Source organism: Trichoplusia ni, chromosome 4, assembly GCF_003590095.1.
Source record: "Trichoplusia ni isolate ovarian cell line Hi5 chromosome 4, tn1, whole genome shotgun sequence".
Lineage (NCBI taxonomy): Eukaryota > Metazoa > Arthropoda > Insecta > Lepidoptera > Noctuidae > Trichoplusia > Trichoplusia ni.
Genome location: NC_039481.1, coordinates 3,182,858 through 3,206,703, shown reverse-complemented (window position 1 = coordinate 3,206,703; position 23,846 = coordinate 3,182,858). Strand labels below are relative to the sequence as shown.

General features: G+C 36.0%; 1 protein-coding gene across 1 annotated transcript in view; it reads right to left on the bottom strand.

Annotated features, from left to right (window-relative positions):
- LOC113492555 (beta-1,4-glucuronyltransferase 1) overlaps nucleotides 1-23,846 on the bottom strand; it is a 61,749-nt gene that overhangs the window by 4,493 nt on the left and 33,410 nt on the right. Inside the window, exon 3 of the mRNA XM_026870055.1 lies at nucleotides 64-223. Coding sequence (XP_026725856.1) covers nucleotides 64-223 — 160 coding nt within the window. The remainder of the gene's footprint in view (nucleotides 1-63; nucleotides 224-23,846) is intronic.

Sequence of the window (23,846 nt, the reverse complement as noted above, 5' to 3'; positions counted from 1 at the left end):
AACAAATGAGCTTTTGAATTTGGTAAAACCTCATTGTATTTTAAACTTAATGGTTATACTTACTTTAGCTGGCATAGTCTTGTAGGAGAAAAATACGTGGAAGGTGACGTATTGCCTCACGAGGTCGTTGCCGACGCAGTCCCTCAGGTATCTGATGCTGTTCACCGTCGACTGCAGGTCCTCACCCGGCGCGTGCACCGCCAGGCTCACTGGCGCCATCCATCTACGAAAACAATTTATGATTTAATAATTTTAATTATCTTTAAAGTACGATGGGCAGGGAGAAGACGATGATTTATCAAAAGGCAATATGCCAAGTTCCCTGGGGATAGCTGTCCTCTTATCTGAATCGGCTTTGACAAATACTGTAATTACATTAATATTTATAGCATCATTATAATAGACTTTTTAATGCGAAATCAAATGATTGCCTAAAACACATCTATTAAGCCGGCCGTGGTTGCATTTTAATACGGTGACCAACTTTCTATAACCATTTCTTCTAAGATTGGCTATAACATTATCATAATCATCCACAGCCTGTTATTACGATCCGGTACAACCTGTAATTGATACCATCTTACTCTGTGCTTGCATACTTTTTACTTTTATGCAGTAATTATTTTTATCGACATGCCTTGTATACATGACTTCGATCATGTATAAGTTTTACACACTAAATCTTTGACCCACTCTATAACATAGTAAATAATAATCCCTACGTTACCTACAACTGGCGGTTTGTTACTTACATCTGTCTTCAATGAAATTATACCGAAATTAAACGTAAAATCCATAATGTATTTCAATTGTATTTTAATATAGACATGAATATCACCAAATTATATTGTTTGTCTATTCGTATTAATGCACTTAATATTTGTGTTATAAATTAACTTTCCACATGAGTGCAAGGCGATTTAAGAAATTGTGTTGAAACTAAGGTAATAAGGTTTCGTCGTAATTATATTTAATCAATACAGTGGCAGTTCGCGTGACTGGCGACATTGACGCCCCTGCCACAGGTTGCCCGCAGACACTTCCAGTCCGCCCTGTTCGTGTAGGAGCCGTGATTCCATGTTTATTTGCCTTAGGGTGTTAGGACGAACTTTATAGATGGTGCGTGCTTCATTAACTCTCATCAAGCTCACACTCGTTTTAAATGCTGAGGAACATGAGCTTATGTAGAAGTAATGCGTTTCGTTTATCCGATATCCTACACTTTCAACGTAACAACAGTCTATAAGGTTTTATCAAAGACTGGGACTCAATTATTCTGCGATTTTATAATAATGGCGAAACGATATTGAGTTACATTAATCATTTAAGTGTTAAGGTATTCAAAGCTCAGCTACTGACTATAATATTAAGGTTTGATAGATTTTGACATAAATTGGATCGACTGACCTAAATCATTAACAGTTGCCGCACAAAAGTCACGATTCGTTCAGAAAAATAATGAGCTCATACACTAAGTTATCCATTCGGATATAAACGAGCGCGAAAACTAAAAACGTTTTCACAATACAAATCGATTACTAGCAGTTAATGAAAAACGCTGCCTATTGCCATCAATACACATTATTAATGGAATTCCGCGACAAGAAGAGACTAAGGTGCCTGATACCGCGTTTTTGGGTCACAGTGCTGCTACTGCTGCGAAGACACTACAAAATATAACGAAATAACCAAAATAAACCTTAGTACATCAATATAGAGACGATTTTCATGCCAAAGAGTTACTAATAATGTGCGGTTTATTATACTTGTGACAGTCGGTGTAATGAAAGACGTATTATTCTCCATAAACGTCAATTTAATAGACGTTTTTACGCTTAATTTTTTGCTATAAACATGATGACAATATAGAACGTTGTATCGTTTATAAAATTGGAAACGAACCGTGATGTAACGGAAATGTTGTGATTTACACAATGATTTTCTTAAATGTCAGTGGGACTGTCGCGTTGAAGAAATCCTAGATGAAATGATACGTAGGCTCCGCGCTGCGTCCCAAATAACTGTGTTGCACGACGTCTAGCTAACTATGAGCACAATGCAGCAAGCAAAGGTTTTATTGAATCACACACAAGTACCTTTAGAAAGTCAGCAAGCAAATGATTGTTGCCATTTCGACATATTTACATCGTTACAAGTATTACACCATTTGTGTATTGTAAATATTACAGGAAATAATTGCTTTAGGTTTAAGTATGTAATACAGCAAAAGTCAGCATCGGTATAAACCGATTTAATTGTTATTAATATCGAATTACACATCGCAATATTTCCACACATATGCCAATACTTTGCAAGCGCAGTCTTTTTAAAATGCAATCGAAATTACAAAACAAAAGCGAATCGTATTAAAAGCAAACATTGCATTGCTGACTCATTCTATATGCTTTAGCCGTTTCGAAAGGGTTGATTATTCAATATTCGGGTTAAATACATAGAGTGTTGTATAGTGGTGTAGGTAGGTTGTATATAAACAGGCTAGCCTCGTTTTGTGGAACATTCGAACCAAATCGGGGAGTTGAACCGGGAGGGTGCGACAGTCTGGTAACCTCGCGTCTATGCCCCGTTTGCACTTACCTACGTAGCGAGTAGCTAGCTGCGGGCGCTCGCAAGGTTTTTACATTAAATTACCTTACATTTCCGTCCGTTCTCTTTACCTTGCACATTGCTGTTTTACTTTAGTGTCAATCAATATAAAATGTATGATTACTCAGTATATTTATTATACGCTTATGAATAAGCATTAACTAGAGTAATGATGTCAGAAAAGCATTTTAGAGTTTGGCAACGACTATTATGTTTTACTCAACAGGACGACGAAATATTTTTTTAAACGATACATAAACTGTATAGAGTGTTGCCTCAAGAGTGCACGTGCAACGATGTTTGAGCTGGCTTATAGTTAGATGATTTCAAACAACCGTTTTTGATTAACGGATCTATTGTTTTTTGATTCGGCACAAACACTTATGAACTTGTTTCTCCGGAGACTAAACCCACGAGTCTTACTACTATCTTTGATAGTAAGATTATTGCAGGTGTTAAAACAAGACAGAGTTATACACTTTATAGAGCACAGTCTCTCTTCCACTAGATATTATAACTTTAAAGGTCGGTCAATACCATTCTTCAACTTTTACCCATGTATCATTTAAAACTTCATCCACAATCTGCACTGATTAATTGATATCCTAGGGATAAACATAGGGTTATTGACAACAAAGCTGTTTTGTGGAGTAACCACTATGACTATGTTTTGTCTAGACACATTGATCATTATTCCCTTCCCCCATTTCATTCAACGAGACAAAATTTTATATTTTGAGAAATGGTCTCATTTAAATTTTTATCGGACTGTTTAACTGTCTAGACTTCATAAATAAGACTAAAAGAGTATGATAGAAATAATATTAATATGAACATTTTAGTAATCTTCAAAATTGCAATACCGATATCAATTGTATGATGTCAATGCATTCTCAGAATGCCGTAAGGGTTTTGCGTCATTCTTTAGATGAGAAAAGCCTTTTTTATCTACTCGCTTGTGTTAATTCCCGAGTGTATCTAGCCAGTATAAGGTAAAAGCACCTATTACGGAGGTATTTCGCAACATTTGAAAGTAAGACACAAAAATAAGCATTTGTAGGTATTTCTAAAGGTGGAAAAAAATTCTATCGTTAAAAGTGGAATTTATATTTTGTATTGCGGTTGAGCCTATGATTCTGTTGATGATATTTCTTATTTTAAAAAAATATTTAAATAGTCTGGTCGATTTTCCCTAATACGGAGGTAAAATTTTGCTCTGATCCTATTACTGCGGTAGACGGCTCCTAATACGGAGGGTCAGAACTTATATTCATTAAAGTTCCGTACAAATAATATTTATTTAATAATATTAATGTGTTAGTAAAAGTTTTTCCTTTATTGAAAAGTGATTTTATTAAATTGCGTAATCAAATTAATGGTGAATGTTTTTTTTCCATTTTGAGTAACTCTGACAATGACATCTAATATGTATGGGACCCAAATACGGTTAGGCCTAACGGCTTATTGTCATGGCGTAACATAAAGCTACAGGAAACTGTATTCCCTTAAATTCAAATGGAAAATTGTTGAGAATCAATAGTATTCGAGGGATTAAATCACTTTCCCCGGCACCCGCAGTTCTACAAAACAACACGACATTTTTCTACAAGAAAAATAAGGTATAATTATACCAAGTTTCATCGAAATCGAACAGTTATTTTTCTCGTGATGCCTGAACATACAGACAGACAAAATAAATTTTAATCACATATTTGGGTTTGGTCACTCGCTGCTGTTTATTTTTTCAATATTTTTAGTGTACAGAATTGACCCTTCTACAGATTTATTAAATTTATAGATAAATGAATAGAACCGTAATAGGAGATCTTAGAACCCTACACGGAGTTACCTGGAAATAATTACCGCCGTAATAGGAAAACTACTCATGTTTTCGATAATCCTAATTCTGACCCATAAATATTTCGATAAACAAAAGAGTAAAAATGCCTAATCAAACATTAACAGTTTTTTGGCTCAGATTTGTAAAACTCAAGTCAAAATTTATACAAAATAAATGTTTTGTGATAAATCAAAATACACCTTCCCATTTTTGCCTCTTCTAAGAAACTAACATTTTTTGCTCGACAGTTTTCATATTTAACTAGATTTCCAATTAAGAACACATACCACAGAATATGGTTTCTAAGTTATGTGATTAATAATTATTTCAACTAAACTTCAAACTAATTGAATAAGCTAATCAATTGAAAGTTATAAACAATTAAACATGACCAGTACTTTTCCTATTTCGGAGTCATACCACCGTATTAGGATTAATTTTCAAAATATGTATCGTATTACGGCGGTATTTTATTTTTATTTTTTTTGTTAAAAAATGACTTATAAATATAAAATAAGCTATTTAAATAATGAGTGTAATAATAAGAAAATGCTATAAATAACAAAAGAACAAACTCGAACGGCATCTTAATACGAAAAACTTAGTTTCTAAATATTTGTGTACTTACTTTTGTTGTTCCGTGTTTGTATGGAAACACCTCTCACGTCGATTACGTTACAGAGACTGATTGATTTTGTTGTGTTGTCTATCTTCTATAATTGCAAATGTCAGTTAAGTCATAAAGTAAAAGATTTAGAATAAATAGTTCCGGTTTTGGTCTACCTACACTGGATAAAACGGGAATAAAACGCGAAAATAGAAATACCACCGTAATAGGAAGCGATTTTGACTACCGCCGTATTAGGAGCGTTTACCTTAGTAGTGTAAACAAACGTGGCAGGTACTAAGTGTGTTTGGCGATTCGGCGCCGGGGAAGCAATACATAAGCACACGCAGCCGTGTTAAATCAATAATTGCATACGTCATTTGTATCTCGAGGTTAAAAAGGTTAAATAGGGAAGGGAAATGGATACTATTTTAAATAGGCCACACGAAAATGGAGTTTAGAAACTTATTATTTTAAACAATTTAGTTTGTAAGATTCTGTCTAATTTTAACTCGGTTTTCGTTTAGTCACTTCACCTTAAATAGACTTATTTGTTCACACGCGCGTGGCCGTTGTTTTTGTGCCTCGGTCTAACTTCGTTTGCTCCGTATCGGTCGAATCTTGTTTTTAAGTTTCGTTTGAATTTAAGCCATCATTTGGTAATTAGATCGTTTTTAAGATAGTTTATATAAGGATCAATTACATAGAAAATCCTCTCCCTTATCGAGTTGAAAATCTGAATCGTAATCTCCTAGTTCAAAGCTCTCACGAGAAACTGGATACTAATCGGGGTAAGCTCACGCAACTTCCATTATCGGCATGCAATAACATAAAGTTTATTTTAGTGCCGTGTATAAATACTGCATTTGTATTAGTGACGTGATAAGGTAGTCTAAATACTAGTTCACACGTAGTGCGATACCACCATCGCGTGGTAATGAACGTGAGAGATCGATTTAAGCTCGCCATTCGCGCCTTAAGGGCCGTGTTTGACGTACGAATTACCACCGTTCGCAGGCTATTAAATTACGTCCATTGCTGCATTACTTGCTATTCCGATAAACCTCCGGCGAACGAGTGGAGCGATGAATGTTAATCTCGTTGTCTAGACGTCGGTGAAGTCTGGAGAGGGGGCGTTGGATGTGTTGTTGTTTACTGCTCCGCTCGAGATGAATCGATTTTTCGAAACAAAGTTTTACGAGAGTTTCGAGAACGTATTCCTTGAACTGTACAGAACTTTTGCCTTCCTTCGGAACCTTCAATGTTTACTTTTTCGTTATAATGTTTTATACGAATGATACGGAAGTATTTAATGATACCCATAATTGAGAAGATTGTGCGCGTACGCAAGCTAGTAATTCACGCACGTCTTTTGTTTTACGACGTCCATTTAATTTTCCATATAACTTATGGCCATTGTTAAAATATTTTGGTGATGTTATGAGAAAGGTCGAGGATCCCATTACTGTTGATTCTTTAATAATATGACATGTCATGACGGAAGATAATAAATTCAAGGTAAAAATAAATTCTTGTATTAAATATTGACGAAAACTTCTGTCGGAAGTACGGGGCTGTTACTATATATGTGTTATATATATGTTATTCATCATTCATCATCAGCCTATCGCAGTCCACTGCTGGACATAGGCCTCTCCAAGTGCACGCCACTGAGATCGATTTTCGGCTTCTCGCATCCAGCTCTTGCCAGCCGTCTTGCGCAAGTCATCACTCCACCGTGCCTGAGGACGTCCTACACTACGTTTGCCGAGGCGTGGTCTCCACTCTAGAACTCGTTTACCCCAAGGGTTATCGGTTCTTCGGCTAATATGGCCAGCCCACTGCCACTTCAGCTTGCTGATGCGGTGGGCTATGTCGATGACTTTGGTTCTCTGACGGATTACCTCATTTCTGATGCGATCCCTCAGAGAAATGCCGAGCATAGCCCTTTCCATAGCCCGCTGAGCGACTTTAAACTTATGAACCAGCCGTACCGACAGTGTCCACGTTTCGGCTCCGTAAGTCATGACAGGTAGGACGCACTGATTGAAGACTTTTGTCTTTAGGCACTGTGGGATCGACGATGTTAGGACTCGACGTAACTTCCCAAATGCAGCCCAACCCAACTGAATTCTTCTATTCACCTCGTCCTCAAAGTTGTTTCTACCTAACTGCAATGTCTGCCCGAGGTATACATATTTCTGAACAACTTCGAGAACGGCGCCGTGTATCGCAATCGGTTCCGGTAGAACATGTTCATTGAACATGACCTTGGTTTTGTCCAAGTTCATCCGTAGGCCGATGCGTAGAGAAGATTCAGCCAGGCCGTTCAGCATCTGTTGTAGGTCCTGCAGCGTTTCCGCCATGATGACGACATCGTCAGCAAATCGCAAGTGAGAGATGTGTTCGCCATTGATGTTGATGCCGCGTCCTTTCCAGTTCAGCGTCTTGAACATATCCTCCATTGCATTAGTGAACAATTTCGGGGAAATAACATCCCCTTGTCTCACTCCTCGATGCAACGGTATGGGCCTTGTTTGCTGATTCTGTACTTGGACGGACATTGTAGCGGCTTCGTAAAGACATCTCATCACTTGGATGTATCGCCAATCTACTTGACAACGCTGCAGGGACTCCAGAACAGACCAGATTTCCACCGAGTCAAAGGCCTTCTCATAGTCCACAAATGCTAGACACAGGGGCTGATTATACTCTTCGGTCTTCTGTATAATCTGCCGCACTGTGTGGATGTGGTCTATGGTGCCGTATCCGCTCCGAAACCCGGCCTGTATATATGTTATAATATATAGGTTATAAAGCTAAAATGTTTCTTTGTTTGTTGGAACGCGGTATCTCAGGAACTACTGATCCGATTTGAAAAAATAATCTTAGGATTAAAAAGCCAGTTTATTGAAGAATGCTATATTAATAAACCATGACGCTGTGATTAATAATCTGAACAGCAATTAAATATGAAGAAGTGGCGTACTGCCAAAAATTAAAAGCAACTATTTAAGCGTCAATCGCGATGTCATTTTAAATCTGAAAATATTCCAAACATAATTATGTTATTATCCCCAAAACTTGACTGACATCTCTTTATCTTTATTACTATCAAAGTCGTAAACATACGTCACTTGTCTGTACAATATACGTTGACACTAACGTTGATGGCCATTCACTACCTCAAGGCTGGCCATCACCAAATTACGTAGGTACAGTGATTTATACAAACAATTTGAAAATTAAAGTCATTTGGCAATACTTGATTTTTTCGCTGACATGAAATTTGAAAAGATGATTGACGTTCATATTGTGAATGGGACTGTCAGGATTGAAATACTGTCTTCTATTTGTCCGGTTGTCAGTCATCAGCATCAGCCTTTCGTCACATAATAATAGACTTGTCATTGTTCCTATTTTCAACTATAGTTACTAATACAAGCTACTCATTTTTGTCTTCAGTCGACTTCGGCACCTAGGACTTAAGTACGGTGTGTCCTTGGGAAACGATTTACTGTCTTTTTATTCTCATCGAAATTAATTAGAAGTAATACATACAAAAAAATTGTCCCTTTTAAAGAAAGAGCTAATATTTTTGAAAAACATTTTTCCAGAAATTTTAATTTAATTTAATACTATTATATTCTACCCTTTGATCAGAACCAACCTGCCGCATTTACATCACAGAACTTCTTACTTGCTGAACGATAGTCGTAAAATCGGCATAACACTTAAGGATCGAATCTAACTAGAAAGAAGATTAGAAATTCCATTCAAATGTCCTGTATGATCGTAAACGTGCTAACACGTGTTAACTTAATTATATAATCTCTTAACTACTTGATTTGTTGTCAGATCGCATAGAATATGTTAATTAAATCAGTCGTGATCCGAAACTGATCAATAGTACGCAGAATACTCAATAGTACTCAATAGCTAGTACGTCATACTTGTCAACTTAATGGTGCTTTTGATAGCCGATTCTTCTTTGTTTTAAATCGTTGCCGCATTCTGGTTTTATGAGTACCTCCTGTATAGTACTTGCTCATAAACAACGATCTCCTGTTTTAACGTTTATGCTTACTTACTTTTAACTGTATGATAATGTGTACTTAATAAATGAGCTAAAATCTTGGTGAAGAAAAAAAGTGGCATTACAAAAAGAAACAAAACCGAAAGTTTAAAATAATTTTGAATATAAATATCAGAAAGGTATCTTAATACCTATTTAGCAAATTGTATAGACGTTGATATCGGCTGTAAATAAATCATGAAGTGAAGATGGGTGATTGCCTTGTTTGTAATTTTTTTTTAGTAATCTGAGATCTCTTCACAAAAGGCGCTACTCATCCGTGTTTACAGAAAATCGATGAATGTTTTAACATTTGAGCGTTAACAATACACGATTCGGTTCGATTTCAAGTTAATATATAAACAAATTGGAAACGGGTATTTTAAAGGTTTTGTCATCAAATGCAGCATGATATAATGATACTCAGTTCAAAATGTCAAAATGAAGTGTTGCATTCTCTCTTATAAAATGAAAATGCAAGTCGTTAATTAAGTTAGATGAAATGGATAAAGGAAAATACATAAGAGTTCATCAAATCGTTCAAATATTTAAATTGATATGAAACAATATTTCCCCTATACCATAGAGTGTAGACAAAGCAAGGGAGAATCAATTCAAACAAATGATCCAAAATATTTCAGCTTGAGGTTTCCATTCGAGCTACTAAAAATTTCATTTTGAAATACCTTTGCAGCTCACTTCCCTTTATTACTGCCGACTCCCCTCGACTCTACCCCAAAGTAATTTAGGCTGACGTAATACAAATGGGCATTTTAATACTGTTATTCCAGCAAAGTCTAAAAGGCGAAGACTTGCCATGAAAATAAAGATGTCCATGAAATAGGCTATAAAAAGCCTAGTCGCATAGCGCAGTAATAACTCTGTGACGATGTAATCGTCTTTTTACGCTGAATCTAATCGGCGATTAAGTAATTCCTTGGAATCCTCGCGTTAACAAGTCTCGTAGCGTAATGTGTTAATGTGCGGACGACGCCTTGACACCTTCATTGTGTTTTTAGGTCAATAAATAGTTTATCACGTACAACCTGCTTGGTAAGCAACACATGATGCTGGCTTAATGTACTAGGTGCTATTCTTACGTTAGTTACGCAAAGATGAGCACGAGTCAGGTTAATGAGTCCATTATTTAAGATTAGCTAACTAAAGTTATGGGGACCTGAATACCTATTTATTTAAATGTTTAATACTACATTTTCCTATATTGTAGGTAAAATGTAGAGTCAATAAATCATTCACCGTCTTAATAAGTTGAACGTAAAGTGGAATGCGAACATTGAATACCGCACACTGTAGCCAGGCCGCGCTAAGTACTGACTGTACTGAGGCTGTTCAGAATGCGATGTGATCCTACATGACTATGAGGTTAAGGGCTGGTTTCACAGTTATGCTCTTGCACACATCGTAAAAGTTAACGGAGGAAAAGTTTAGCTCACACGATCAATGTATCTTTCTCCTGTATTCAGTGGTTAATAGGGTTGTCAACCTTGCAAGAATGTGAAGAATCCTTGCTAAACTAACGGTTACTTCGTTTTAATTTGAAAATAAAAAATATGCTTGCTTTCCATTTTCATCGTAAAAGTGAATTTTAAAATTTACTACTGTTTCAATAGTTTTTTTGTTTGTTTTGTAGACAGCCTTGCTAACTGAGTTGTATCAATTCACTTCGTGTTTTGCTAGGAGTTCGACTTGCCTTGTAAGGGAGGAAAGCGGGATTTATGGCACATCTACAGATCTTTAAATATGTATAAACAAGCGAAGCATATTTCATCGCTTATGCAGGTCACCGGAGGGAACAAAAACTCTGTCTGACATTCTTAGTAACCACTGCTTTTTGCTTCATTCGAGGCACCATTTCATCGCATAAGAAGGATTCTCTTATACGTAAAATAATGTGGAAATAGAATAACGTTATTAAACTCTTAAAGTAATTATTAAACTCATAATGTTATTAAAATCTTTAAATAGATGCTGAAATGACCTTAAATTTACTAAATAGGAACTGATTTAAGAACTCACTGCCAGATTAAAGCCTGGCAATTATACTGCAATAATGTTTTTGAGCAGTAAATTGTGTTTTTCCGTTTGATGCAGTTACTTACGTTAAATAATTTTGGTATTATTCACAAATGGTAGTCAAATGTAGTATGATATAATTTACCTGATTTTGACTTGTATTTTGTTTTGCATCCTGTCTTGATAGTATTCGCATAAGGTAACTGTAGGGAGCTGAGTGTGTTTGATTTTTATTTTGTTCCTAAGGGCCCATTCATTTATTACGTAATTTTTGCCATTCATTGAGGAAGGTTTTAGGCTATAAACCATCACGCTGCGACTAATAGGAGAGAAGATACAATGGAAAATGTGGAAAAAACAGGGCAGATATAAATCATAACTTATTATCTCCTAACCACGCGGATGAAGTCGCGGGCAACAGCTAGTTACACATAAGTTCTAAATCTAGTTAAAATTATGTTGAATCATATCTTCATAACATTTGTTTCAGAGTGACACAGTTTCCTGACCCAGGCGGAGTTATACATGTTGGCAACTTACCTTTGTATTCCTTATTTAGATGAGCTTTATATTGATTATGTATAAGATGGAGTTCATAAGGAGATCGAAAGATATAGCGGCGGAACAATAAGACCACGTTGATTGATAACCTGGATGGCAATTTGCTGTTAGTTTGTGAACTGTTGAGTTTTGAGATCAAACGATCCGAAATGAGTTTAAATTTGCTTTACCCATACCCAAAGGGTAAAATCGATATCATTTGTTTAGAGTCGTCTATCACTAGGCTAATCAACTGAATAGCTAGACAGTTTTAGATATTTTTTGCTGATGATGTATTTTTGTTGACACTATAACAAAAAGTAATAGGAAAAAGATAGAGAAGAGAGCTACTGTTAGAGCAGTCAAAAATTTTATGGCTGACTAATTTATTTTCCAAAATGATTTTTCTTTAGCCTCTTAGTTTAAAACCGTTAGGATCGCGATTCTTTATTTATAATGTGGGGAGTTCGATGGGAGTAAGAAAAAAATGAATGATGGATGAGCATGACGATGTCGCTTTATCTAATGTCTCTTTTTGGCAAAACGACTGTACGAAGGAGGGTGCAGAGAGCGTAGTGAGATTTGAAAGACTATACATTTTGTTCGAGACCCGATACCATCCTTTAAATTATATTAAAATGCTTGTTACTATTTTTACTAATTTGGCTGAGTACTAACTCTAGTAATAGAAGTAATACAATAAAAAAAAATGTGAAAAATACAGTCATTTATAAATTGGTAAACAGTAAAATTATCACCTCTATGTAATAACTTCATGAAGTTCATACAAATTTCAAGTAATATAAAAGAGTTTTTGTTTTTATATTCATTGTTTGTATATTAATTACAACTTAATTAGCTTATTATGAATGTAATAATGTCTGTAACGCATAATCTAAATGAGCGGTAAACTCGGCTGGAAAACCTAGTCTTCGTATGAACCGTTCGAGACATGTTTTCTTGCACGTCTCTGATGTTAACAAGATACGTACAGTCGGCGACAGAAATCACTTAACACAACGCAATGTAAAAAAAGAAAACAGTGCGTGTCACAAGCGATTGAAGTTAGAGTTTTTCATAAATCTTTGATCGATTTCAGTTACCAGCCGTACAGTTACCTCCTAGTCGCGCCTAAAAAGTTTTGCTCCGAAATTGCCAGTAATTTACAAGGACGTGTTGGAATTTAAATTTGGCTTTCAAACCTTTTTTGTTACCTCTTTTTCCCCGCAGAAATCTTTATGGACTTTTCCGTCCTAGGGAAGGCGGAGAGGTATGCTGTCGTGACTCCTACCGGGTAAACCACCTTTGAGCTTCACTATTCCATTGTACCTTAGACCATGGGTACGCGATGCAAACTAACGCGATAAGCCTATTTTGTTACCTTGGATTTGTTTGTGTACTTCTTTTTTAAACGAATAGTGTAACCGACTTTTTTTGCTGATCGCACAACTTAAGTGCCCTTCAATTATAGTGTAAGTATATGCTTGATAACAGAAACAGTTGGTTAATTATTGTGTCTCAGTTGATGTAATGACTTGCGATTTGTGTGGGAATAAGACGATGCCAGCATTGTGAAGCATTGTGTACATTTCGCTATCAGATCGCTAACTGTTACAAAAAGTGTAATAACTCTTTTACTTACGTACTAAAAGATTTTAATGGCGTTCAAGATAAATTCATTTCTAACACGTTTGTAAGTTATTTGACGTTCAGAGTACGACTTACGAAATGGAGATCAAAAGTTTACTTCTGTGTTTTACACTTAATTAACTATATTTCTTCTTAAAATTATAGTCAAAATATACAAAGTAAAAGAAGTTACTATTTCATTAATAATGAAAAATGTGTCTTACAATAGGGATGATGACATTTTTTTTGTAGTTTTGTAGTAATTTGTTCCGCAAACATAAATTGACCAAATTACAGTGAATGAAACTTACGCGTGACGTCACGATTGAGTATAAATTTTACCATATCGTTACGTCACAAGCCCCCTCTCCTAAACTTTAAAACAGTTAATCTTTGTCAATTCTAGTTTTTCTGAAAAAGGAAAAAATACGTGTGTCATACTTTTCCATTATCTAACTGAGGGACTAATGAGATTTTTTTCTTTTTATACCCAGTCATTTATCCCTATTGTGCTAACCATAAATTTTAGTTGTTCAATTTGATAGCATCGAATAGTTCGATGGCTGAAATCAATAAGCAATATCCTTGAATGCTAGCAAACTACGATTTAGTCAGAAATGGCTCTGCAGACAGTAATTATTGTAATATTTTCTGCATTAATGTAAGTTTGGAGTGCAGCATAAAATGATAACCAATGATACTAATAAACCTTATTAGAATTATCTTTGAAATTGGTTTTGCAGTTTATGGATGCAATATAAAGTCTTTGTTTTATTTATTTTATTAAATAACTTTTATTAACAATTATTAATATTAGAGTACTAAGTTATGTATATCGATCTATAATTATTCTGCTGATGGATCTTTGGGAAATCAAACTATCCTACTAATCCTACCATACCACTAATATTATAAACGCGAAAGTGTGAAACTTTCGCGTTTATACCACGCAAAAACCACTTAACGGATTTAGACGAAATTTAGTTTACGGATAGTTTATAACCATTATTAAAACATAGGTTAGTTTTTATCCCGAAGTTTGGTTCTCGTGGGATTATTTTAAGCCCGCGGGCAACAGCTAGTCTTTGATAAATAGTTTGCTAAGTATTGTGTAGGTGCACTACAGCCTACACCCCATTGATATTGTATGGCTGCAGCTCGTAGGTATAGGCCACAGAACACAATAGGGTCGCCGTGATCGATAGTCAAAAACGGATTACACATGATTGATGGGGTTCTAGCCCCTTTCCAGGCGCGCCGCTTTTCCATATTAATAGCGGTTCTAACTAAATTGTCTGAAGTTTTAATCTTGTTTCAATCTTCGGAATGTGAGTGGTTATTGCTAGTAAATTGCTTTAGATATTCTGTAGTTAGATGTGATATTTTTCTGATGAATTAAATAATCTAAGTAGGTATGGAATGTTTAAAATGTTAAGTGGGTCACCAAAATTGCTATTTGACAAAGTTTAATAATGACGAAAAAAAACTGTGCAGTTTCTTATGCATAGCTTCAAGTTGACGATTTATACTCTGAAACACATCAATGTGAATAGTATCGGAGTGTGACTGAGTCGAGTGACAACAACATAACCTTTAGATGTTTACAAACTATTTACAAAGTGTTATATAATGTTGATTGTTACATAACCTAGTAAAGGAGGCGCGGTAATAAAGAACAATGCATATCGTGCAGCCCCAATACATCTATAAGGAGGATTACAAAAGAAAACAATAATAATTACTAACGCTAACGCTTCTAGCGATCTATTACACGACCAATCTGATCATATCGCGTTACGAAACCAGAGATCTTAGTTTCTTCTAACTAGATACAGTAAACTTATCCTTATGAAGCTTTATATGAAGTTCATCAAAGTGAAATATGAAATAACACTATCAATATCGTCGACGGTACAAAATACCGTCGATCGGTCATCGCTAACTCAGCACGTACTCACATGGTCGCAATTAACGTTGGAATTCTTACAAACCATAAATTTAATTTAATGTTCAAGTGTTCGACCTACATGTGTGACCGCAGTTGCTATGCGGATAACAGTACAGAGATGGTGATGCCGTAATGGGAGACGGTGCACTTGGCTCATCTGGGTTGACCGCAAGGCGTCACGCGAGCGCCGCGCCGCGCCGCCGCGCCGACCACCTGCTTGTTAATCTCCCGTCCGCGATACACGACGCCCTAGATGCACTAACACCAGACAATTTTGTACTAAAACAACTTGCAGACATCTATATAACCAAGTCTTAATTAAAACTGAAATTATAGTGTTTATTACCAAGTGGGTATCTATCTGTAATAGACAGATATGTTTACGGCCTCGACTTGCACTGTAAATCGCATTCGTCTGCTACGGAACAGCTTAATAGTCGTCTTTATGATGCAAGCGCTCGCCGGTAATCTAAATTACAGTTACCGGCCACTTTTACGTACGTACATAAGTTCAACTGTACTAATAGGATTCGATAAGACACTGCGCTATGGACATTGAATACCGCTAATGGCTTCTTGCATTCTAAAATCAATTAAGAATGCTTGGAGGTGTTCTCGCGCTAGTCAATCACTCGTGTTGTACAACGGTTGGCCCACATTGCCTTCATTAAAACAAGACATACTTCTTCATAATTTCGTGGCGTCTTGAGCTCTCATTATTCAATGTCGCACGCGAACCGCTCCTTAGTTTTCCGTTGTTTGCGGTTATCATTAGAGTCCTGTTTGAGCAACTTTGTATCGAACAAGTTTATTATTCTAATGCAATTTGTGGTCAGGCGTCGTGGGTTTATGTGAACTTCAAGCTTTTTGGTTTTAGGAATACAAACTTAATGGTTCAGAACACAAGCTGATCGTTTAGTTATCTATAGAGTGAATCAGGCAGACAAGATGTGAGGAGATTTGAAGAAAATTATTCAAGACTACGCAAAGTGGCAGAGTTTTACGTGATTTTACTGATGCCACAAAAAAAAAAACAAATATCGCTAACCTTGTACACTTTGAAATCCATTAGCATTGTCTCAACTTATTGCTTACTTTAAAAACAAGTAGTGAGGACGAGGCAGTCTTGGCTTAGAGCCGAAGACCGCGGATTTTTACTTTTATTAAAACCTTCAATATGTTATTATTAAGGTGAGTTAGAATTGTAATAAAATTCTGCATCCATGATAATATTGTTTACCCTTTGAGGAAATACAGGTTATTATGAGTGCCTGTGTTTATACAAGCTCTCATTTGCATTGCATTACAATATAATTGGATCGAATATTTTAACAGGCAAGCACGTGGTACCTAGAACTGGTTTATACATAGTTGCCTCCCTAGCCGGCACCGGCGTGCGACACCTACGCGATTAAACGAACAATGTTAAACCAACTTTAGGACGTGGTTATACGGTTGGTATTGCGTCAGCGGCTTTGTTTACGAAATGATCGATTGTGCTAACGTGGAAATTGTATTAGCTGGATGATGAGGCGGTGAGAGTGGGGAAAGTGCTCGTTGCAACAATTGTAGGGTTGTTCTGTTAACTGATAGCCGCAGGGTTTCCAGGTGATTGCTGGAACAACTAGTTTGCCAGACTAATAATGTTTCCCACGACCTCGCGTGTTGCATTATTTGTTTCTTCATTTATAACGAAGCTATTTGTTGTAATTCGTTGTCTAGTTCATTCCTAGTATCAGTCTTTAAGTAATATTTTATCATTAATATTAAATGTGAGCGACATTCAATAGTAACAGAACCTCATGATGAAAATGTTATCAGGCTTAGATTTCCTGCCGGACTAGAGTATTATTGATGGACAGTTTTAAATGTATGAAATAGATATAAAATATAGAGCTTTATAGTATACGTCCAACAAAAATGACTTAAACATGTAGAGGTGATGATATAACCAACTAACTAACGCAATAAATGATTTCGATTGATTTCATTGAATTTACTAGAATTATCATGAGTATGATAAATAGCAAGCGACAAAGGTACACGGCATAAAAAAATCATTTTTGAAGTATTCGTGACCAAGACATCCCACATCACACATATTAGAATTTAAGAAAGATATCAATGGTAATTTCGCCACCTCTAGAAAGTCTTAATACGTTAAGTGAAAAATGCCAAGCGCAATATTCATCTTAGTAATATACAATCATGAGCAAACAGTTTTCTGCTTAAGTAAAGAAAAAGCACATAATATGTAAAAGTAGTGGTTCTTACGCAACCAATTTCATTTTCTTTTAAAAACCAGTTGTGTTGTCATACGAAGAAAGCTTATTTATCAACTGTTCGGTCAGAATTCTTTGAATAATTATTACGTTAACTAATTAACAGTTTTGCCAAGCATTTTAGGATAGTCCCATTAATGAAATCAATTCAAAATACAGATTGCGCAAAACAACACTGCTAAAATCAAGTAAATATTCAAAGATTACGAAAAATTCGTAGAGGTGGCAACGTTTTTTTGATAAACGTTAATCCCTACTAATATTATAAATGCGAAAGTAACTCTGTCTGTCTGTCTGTTACGCTTTCACGTCTAAACCACTGAACTGATTTTAATGAAATTTAGAGGTAGAGTTGACCTTGAGAAAAAACATAGGATAGTTTTTATCCCGGATTTTTGAAGAGTTCTCTCGGAAACGCGATATAATCAACCTCGACGCGGGCGAAGCCGCCGGCGAAAAGCTAGTATTCATATATGACTGGACTTATTGAACATAAAATTAGAGAAATCTAAAAATATTATATCTATGATCGTCAGTTTCAAAACCCCAGACTAATAAAACTCATAATTGCTCATAACGAGGAGCTCAGACTGTTTGCACAAGCTTATCGCTAGTGTGGCCTAACTTCAAATCGATTGATCTGCACGCCAGCAATTTACCCATAGCCGGAACAAATGATGATTGCCATAAAAACGTTGATTCGTATTTCGTACAAACTGTGATGGCTAGCGTCATCACGTGACATGCAATGTTGCCAAAGTTACTATCTTGTTCCATAAAACTACATCGTAAACTTTGCATGTGTATAAATATACCGTTGGATCTAATTCGGCCAGTTTAGACTTCGGTTGGCGATCGTTAGTCACGGTATGAGTAAACTAGAAATGAGTTAACATATGGGCCCTGACCTAGACTTATCGAAACGGTATCAATTGATTGCTCTTGTGAGTTTTGATTGAAAAACTGTTTCTGTTTTGGGAGTTCGATATCAAATCGTCGGCTTTTTTGAAGTCTCGCTTGCGGGAGACAGACCACATGTGTTTATGTCCGTGTCAACAGCACACCTCGATGCGCGTATTTTCACTTTTCGTCGTGGAAACTAGAGACTATCACGAACCGGTTCCGTTTAACATAGTTATTCCAAGATATTTGGAGTCTGCGCATGCTACTTCACTGTTCATGCTCGCATTCAATGTACGAATTAATTAAGAACACTTGGCCAACGTATTTTTTATTGGCGATATCGGGGTCATCCGTGGATCTTTAGACGGATGAACTCACTTCTAATAAATTAAAATTTAATATAGATGTTAGCATATAGAGCAAGAACCTTGAAATTGATTATGAAAGTGGTCGTGCTTTATTGGTTTAGCAAATTAATTCTAAATTGATTTACTAAAACAGCTGCATAATGTTTCCTAAGTAAGCCCATACTTTCCGAATAAAACATCTTGTCTTCGTATTATTTACAATAAAAATAATATTCTACATTAATGAGTTTCGTTTTCTAGATTTAAAATCATGTGTAAAAAATGAGCTTTACGATGCGACATTAATTACGTTCACAAAAAAGGTATGTTTAGTTTAAAACGCTCTTTCATTGTACACATGTTCAATACCTTATCGATCGATGAGACGAATATATAATGGGCATTAACATTAACAAATAGGAAAGTGCATGTTCCCGTGTATTGATGTGTAAATCCGGTGCGGTATGAGCACCGAATCGGGGGCAGCCGGCGCGGAGCGCTCGCATGTTGCAGCGCGGCCAGTGCCGAGAGCGGCCAGTGGAAGTGAGCCCAGCTGTATCGCGGCCCGTATCCGCTGATACGCCGCGTGTGCGCAAATTGTACCACTTATCTCTTGTGCAATTGTTGGAGCCAGGGCTACTGCTATGTACGATTGTGGGCCCACAACCTTGGTATCAGTTTTTAAAGGTCGTCACGCGGTCGAAATGTGTGTCCTTTTCCGGGTTTGAGTAGGTACCTACTAGAAGTATAACCTAGGAACTGTTACGCAAGGTCTCTAATTAAAAACTTGAAAGAAAGTTATAATTTATTGCCTCAAACTGAGTAATAGTATAAAAGCGAACTACCTAACTAAATCTAACATTAAAACCAACTTTCCCATGATTTTTCTTTAAAACGAACAACTTGCATGTTTAATACTCTATAAACTTTACCTAGCAACAGCGGTATCATAAATTAATGATTACTTTGCAACATAACTTGCAAGGAACAACTTACAACTTCATAACTAAGTTGTAAGAACTGAATTGACTGCGGAAAGTTCGAAACAGTTGAACCAAGTCAAAACTTCGTTAATGAGTGAACAAAATGCGATAAGTATAGAACAATTAAGTGGGCAAAGTAATTAACGAGTCTACGGAGGTCAGTACTATGACCGGTGTGGCAATGACACGAGTGTTACGATAGTTTGTCCTCTGGCCTCTGTTGGGGACACCGCCTAAGGCTTGAGCACGCTCCAGAGACCTGTTTTAACACTTAATAGCTTATTATACCGTAAATGTTGTTTTGCGCCTGTTACTGAGAACTTAAGGTCGGATAACAAAAGACAATTAAAGATTCATAGCGTGTCCAACTTAGTACAGTGTTAGTCTAAACATTAAAACTTGTTTAATGCTCGAGATTACTACTTAGATATGAAACAATTGAAAAGTTGATAACAAGAGGTTGAACTCCTTAGATTTCATACTAGCCATTTAGTAACAATCTTTTTATCCGGTTACAAGGTTTCAACATCACAATCAGGACAATTAAGAGGCTGTCAAACTTTCAACGGCTAACATAGCGATTGTATGACCGTGGTTTATATTAACAACTTATCTCTAAAGCGAGCACCCGAAGAAGACCCGCGTTATTTAGTTTTGGTAACGTTTCGCAATTTCGAATTCTATTATTTAATCAATGCTTTGAATACTGATTAGGGTTAACATGCTATTGTTACTTTTGCAATGCAAAACAAAGGAATAATGAGTTCGTTTTTGCCGAAATCGTTTTGCCTTATCCTTATCCATCTAATAACGCCTTTCTTAACACCGTTGCATAATCATTTAGTGGTGATTAGGAAAAAGGTTTAAACACCATTTTAATCATGATTAAAAGTTTTATATTCATGTAAAAATAAATGTGTAATTTTAATTACCCTTAATATCCAATGTGTGATAAAGAAACTAAGAAATTCTAGACAGGTTTCAGGCCCAACTGGTGTCCTTAATCCTGAACTGACGCGTTGGAGGGGTCGCAGAGCGAACTATTCGGTCGACCCCGATAAATACTTGTTATTTCACCGTTATCAAATATTAAGATTTTTTATGATGTCATCATCGGCTTAGCCTTTTCCCAACTATGTTGGTGTCAGCTTCCAGTCTCACCAGTTTCAACTGATTACCAGTGTTTTACAAGGAGCGACTGCCTATCTGACCTCCGATACCCAGTTACCTGGGCAACACGATACCCCTTGGTTAGACTGGTTGTCAGATTTTTCAAGCTTCTGACTACCAGTAACGACTGTCTAAGATGTAGGAATAACAACCGGGACCCACAATTTAACGAAACACGGAGAAACTCGCGTCAAGCGTAGCTTAACCTGTGATCGATTCACTTATGCGGTTATAGCTTAGCCACGAGCTCCTCTTCATGCTGTCTCAAGTAATTTCAAAGATATCTTATATTTTACCCACCTAGGGTATTACCTGTAAAACAGAAAACGTTATGTGATTAAATATCACGTTATTACTAGCCTATTAAAGTGATCCCGCTAATCGTAGTTACGGCTCAACTGTGTAATAATATTGATATTTTCTCCCCATATTGAAACACCCAAGATGAATCATCATTATATTGGAAAAACAGTTAAAGTTATAATCCTATATCTTACTATCCTACTAATATTATAAAGGCGAAAGTTTGTGTGTGTGGATGTTTGTTCCTCTGTCACGCAAAAACCGCTGAAGAGATTTGGACGAAACTTGGTACATAGATAGTTTATGAATTTACGGGCGGGCCCCGCGGGCAAAAGCTACTAAAAGTTCCAAAAAAGGTTAATTTTAACAGCAAATAATAAAAAAATGTGTTTCCTCATAAACAATAGACAAAAAAAGAAGTTTCCTACACTTTGAAAATGTTAGCAATAACAAATAAATCACGTGATTGTGAAACTGTGTCCGCTATTACGAATATTGTTCTTGAAAGTCCATAATTAACACACTTGATTGATTCATTGATTCACATAAAAAGCAATATCTATTTATTAAGTACTCGGCACGCTTCAAGCTTCAATTACAAAAATAATTTTGCTTAGAATGTTATCTGTTATAAAGATGCTCTACATAACAATCTACGTTCAAGTTTTAATAAAATCAATCGTTTCTCGTTGACGACTTAATTGCTTTACAATTTATTTTGTGTGTGTGTGTGTGTATGTGGCAGTGATTCATAAAAGTAAATGGAGTACCGTGTTTGAAAGCAATACTGTTGTTTTATGCATTTGTTTTTGGTTTGTGTCAATTTGACTGCACGGATGGCCGAGTGGGAACACCACGGGCGTCCACGGGTCACAACGCCAAACCCATCATGCGTAACGCGTCTCGGGTTCGATTTTCGCGTAGTACAAAAATTTGTATTAACCACGAATACTCGTACTGAGTCTGTGTGTCTTTGTGCATGTTACTGGAATGTTTGTGAATCACCCGCGACACAAGTATTAAACTTGTAAGTGCGGGAGTAGTTTTCTTTAATACTAGCTGTTGCCTGCGACTTCGTCCGCGTGGTTAGAAGATATAAGCTATGATTTATAACCTGCCCGGCCCTATTTTTTTCACATTTTCCATTGTATCTTCGCATCTATTAGTCGCAGCGTGATGGTTTATAGCCTAAAGCCTTCCTCGATGAATGGTCTATTCAACCCAAAAAAAAAATCAATTTGGACCAGTAGTTCCTGAGATTAGCGCGTTCAAATAAACAAACAAACTCTTCAGGCTTATATATTAAGTATAGATATAGATTAATCTACTTTCAATTTAACACTTGGTTTATGAGGAAAGTGCAGTTAGATTATATTCGAATACCTTAAAGTAAACCATATAGGAAGTATTTTATGCCAAGCCTGAGAGGATTTAATGAAATTAGCGGTACTAATTAAAAGTAAGAACCTCCTTTTTCGATTAAATGGTTTATACAAGTTTATATCAAGTTAAAGGTGGTTTAAAACTTTTTGGTGAACTAGCGGTAGTCCGATTATTACATTAAGTTATAATAAGTAGCATATTAAATGTTATTGGTTTTAACGGTAAAAGTAATCAAAATGTGTTGACGATTTTGCTTTGAGCTCATATTTTGTGTATACTTAAGGTATACTTTTTACTGGTATTTGTTTCAATTGATTTTGTTTCTATTGCATGCACGTTTTACATATTAGTTCATTGACTTAACTCAGCCGAATCTAATGGGAGAGGGCGCTGTAACCTAAAAAACAGGGATACACAATATACAGTTGCGAGTGTGTCAATTATTTCTTTATGTTATTTATTTATTATTCTCTTTACAAAAGTTCATTGAATACAGCAGTTGAGGGTTAAGTCACGTTAAGGTGAACTGTATCACCAATGAGATACAAGACAAAATAATAGCAACTAGCAGAATTAAACGTTAGTTAAATTGCAAAAACTGAATTAAATAACATATATTTATGAGAAGAAGGTTTTAGAGGCGGTGTAATAAAATACTACGAATAGTTTGGTTATGGCGGGGACTGGGTCTGGACGCACCATTGTTGTGTTGGGCGCAGCAGCTTCGTGTGAGGTGACGATCGCGGCTAGGGCTGCCACAACACTTCAAATAGCTTGATAGCGTTGTTTCATTAATTTCAAATATGAATGAAATAGCTTACACGTTTGATCGACCGGTGAACTTCGGTTAAGAAATTGCCACTTATCTTATATTAGAAATGTTTATTGCGAAAAAAGTTATGTTCCGTATAAATGATGTGTTAATAAATGTGTTATTAAAAATATTGAGAAAAATCTAGTTCTTTATATGACACAAATTATATTTCCTGAGCACAGCATTTACTACACATATAACCCTGTATATTGAAAAAAAAACCGTAAGTTTCTTTCTTTTTTCAATAAATAATCACAAGAACCTAAATAGTCATTTAACACTAAAGGTACTGCAACTTCTTTGATTATGAGACAAGTAGATACATAATTTATAATTCGGTATTTGGAAGATAAACTTAAATCATAGAAAATTAACATATTGTAA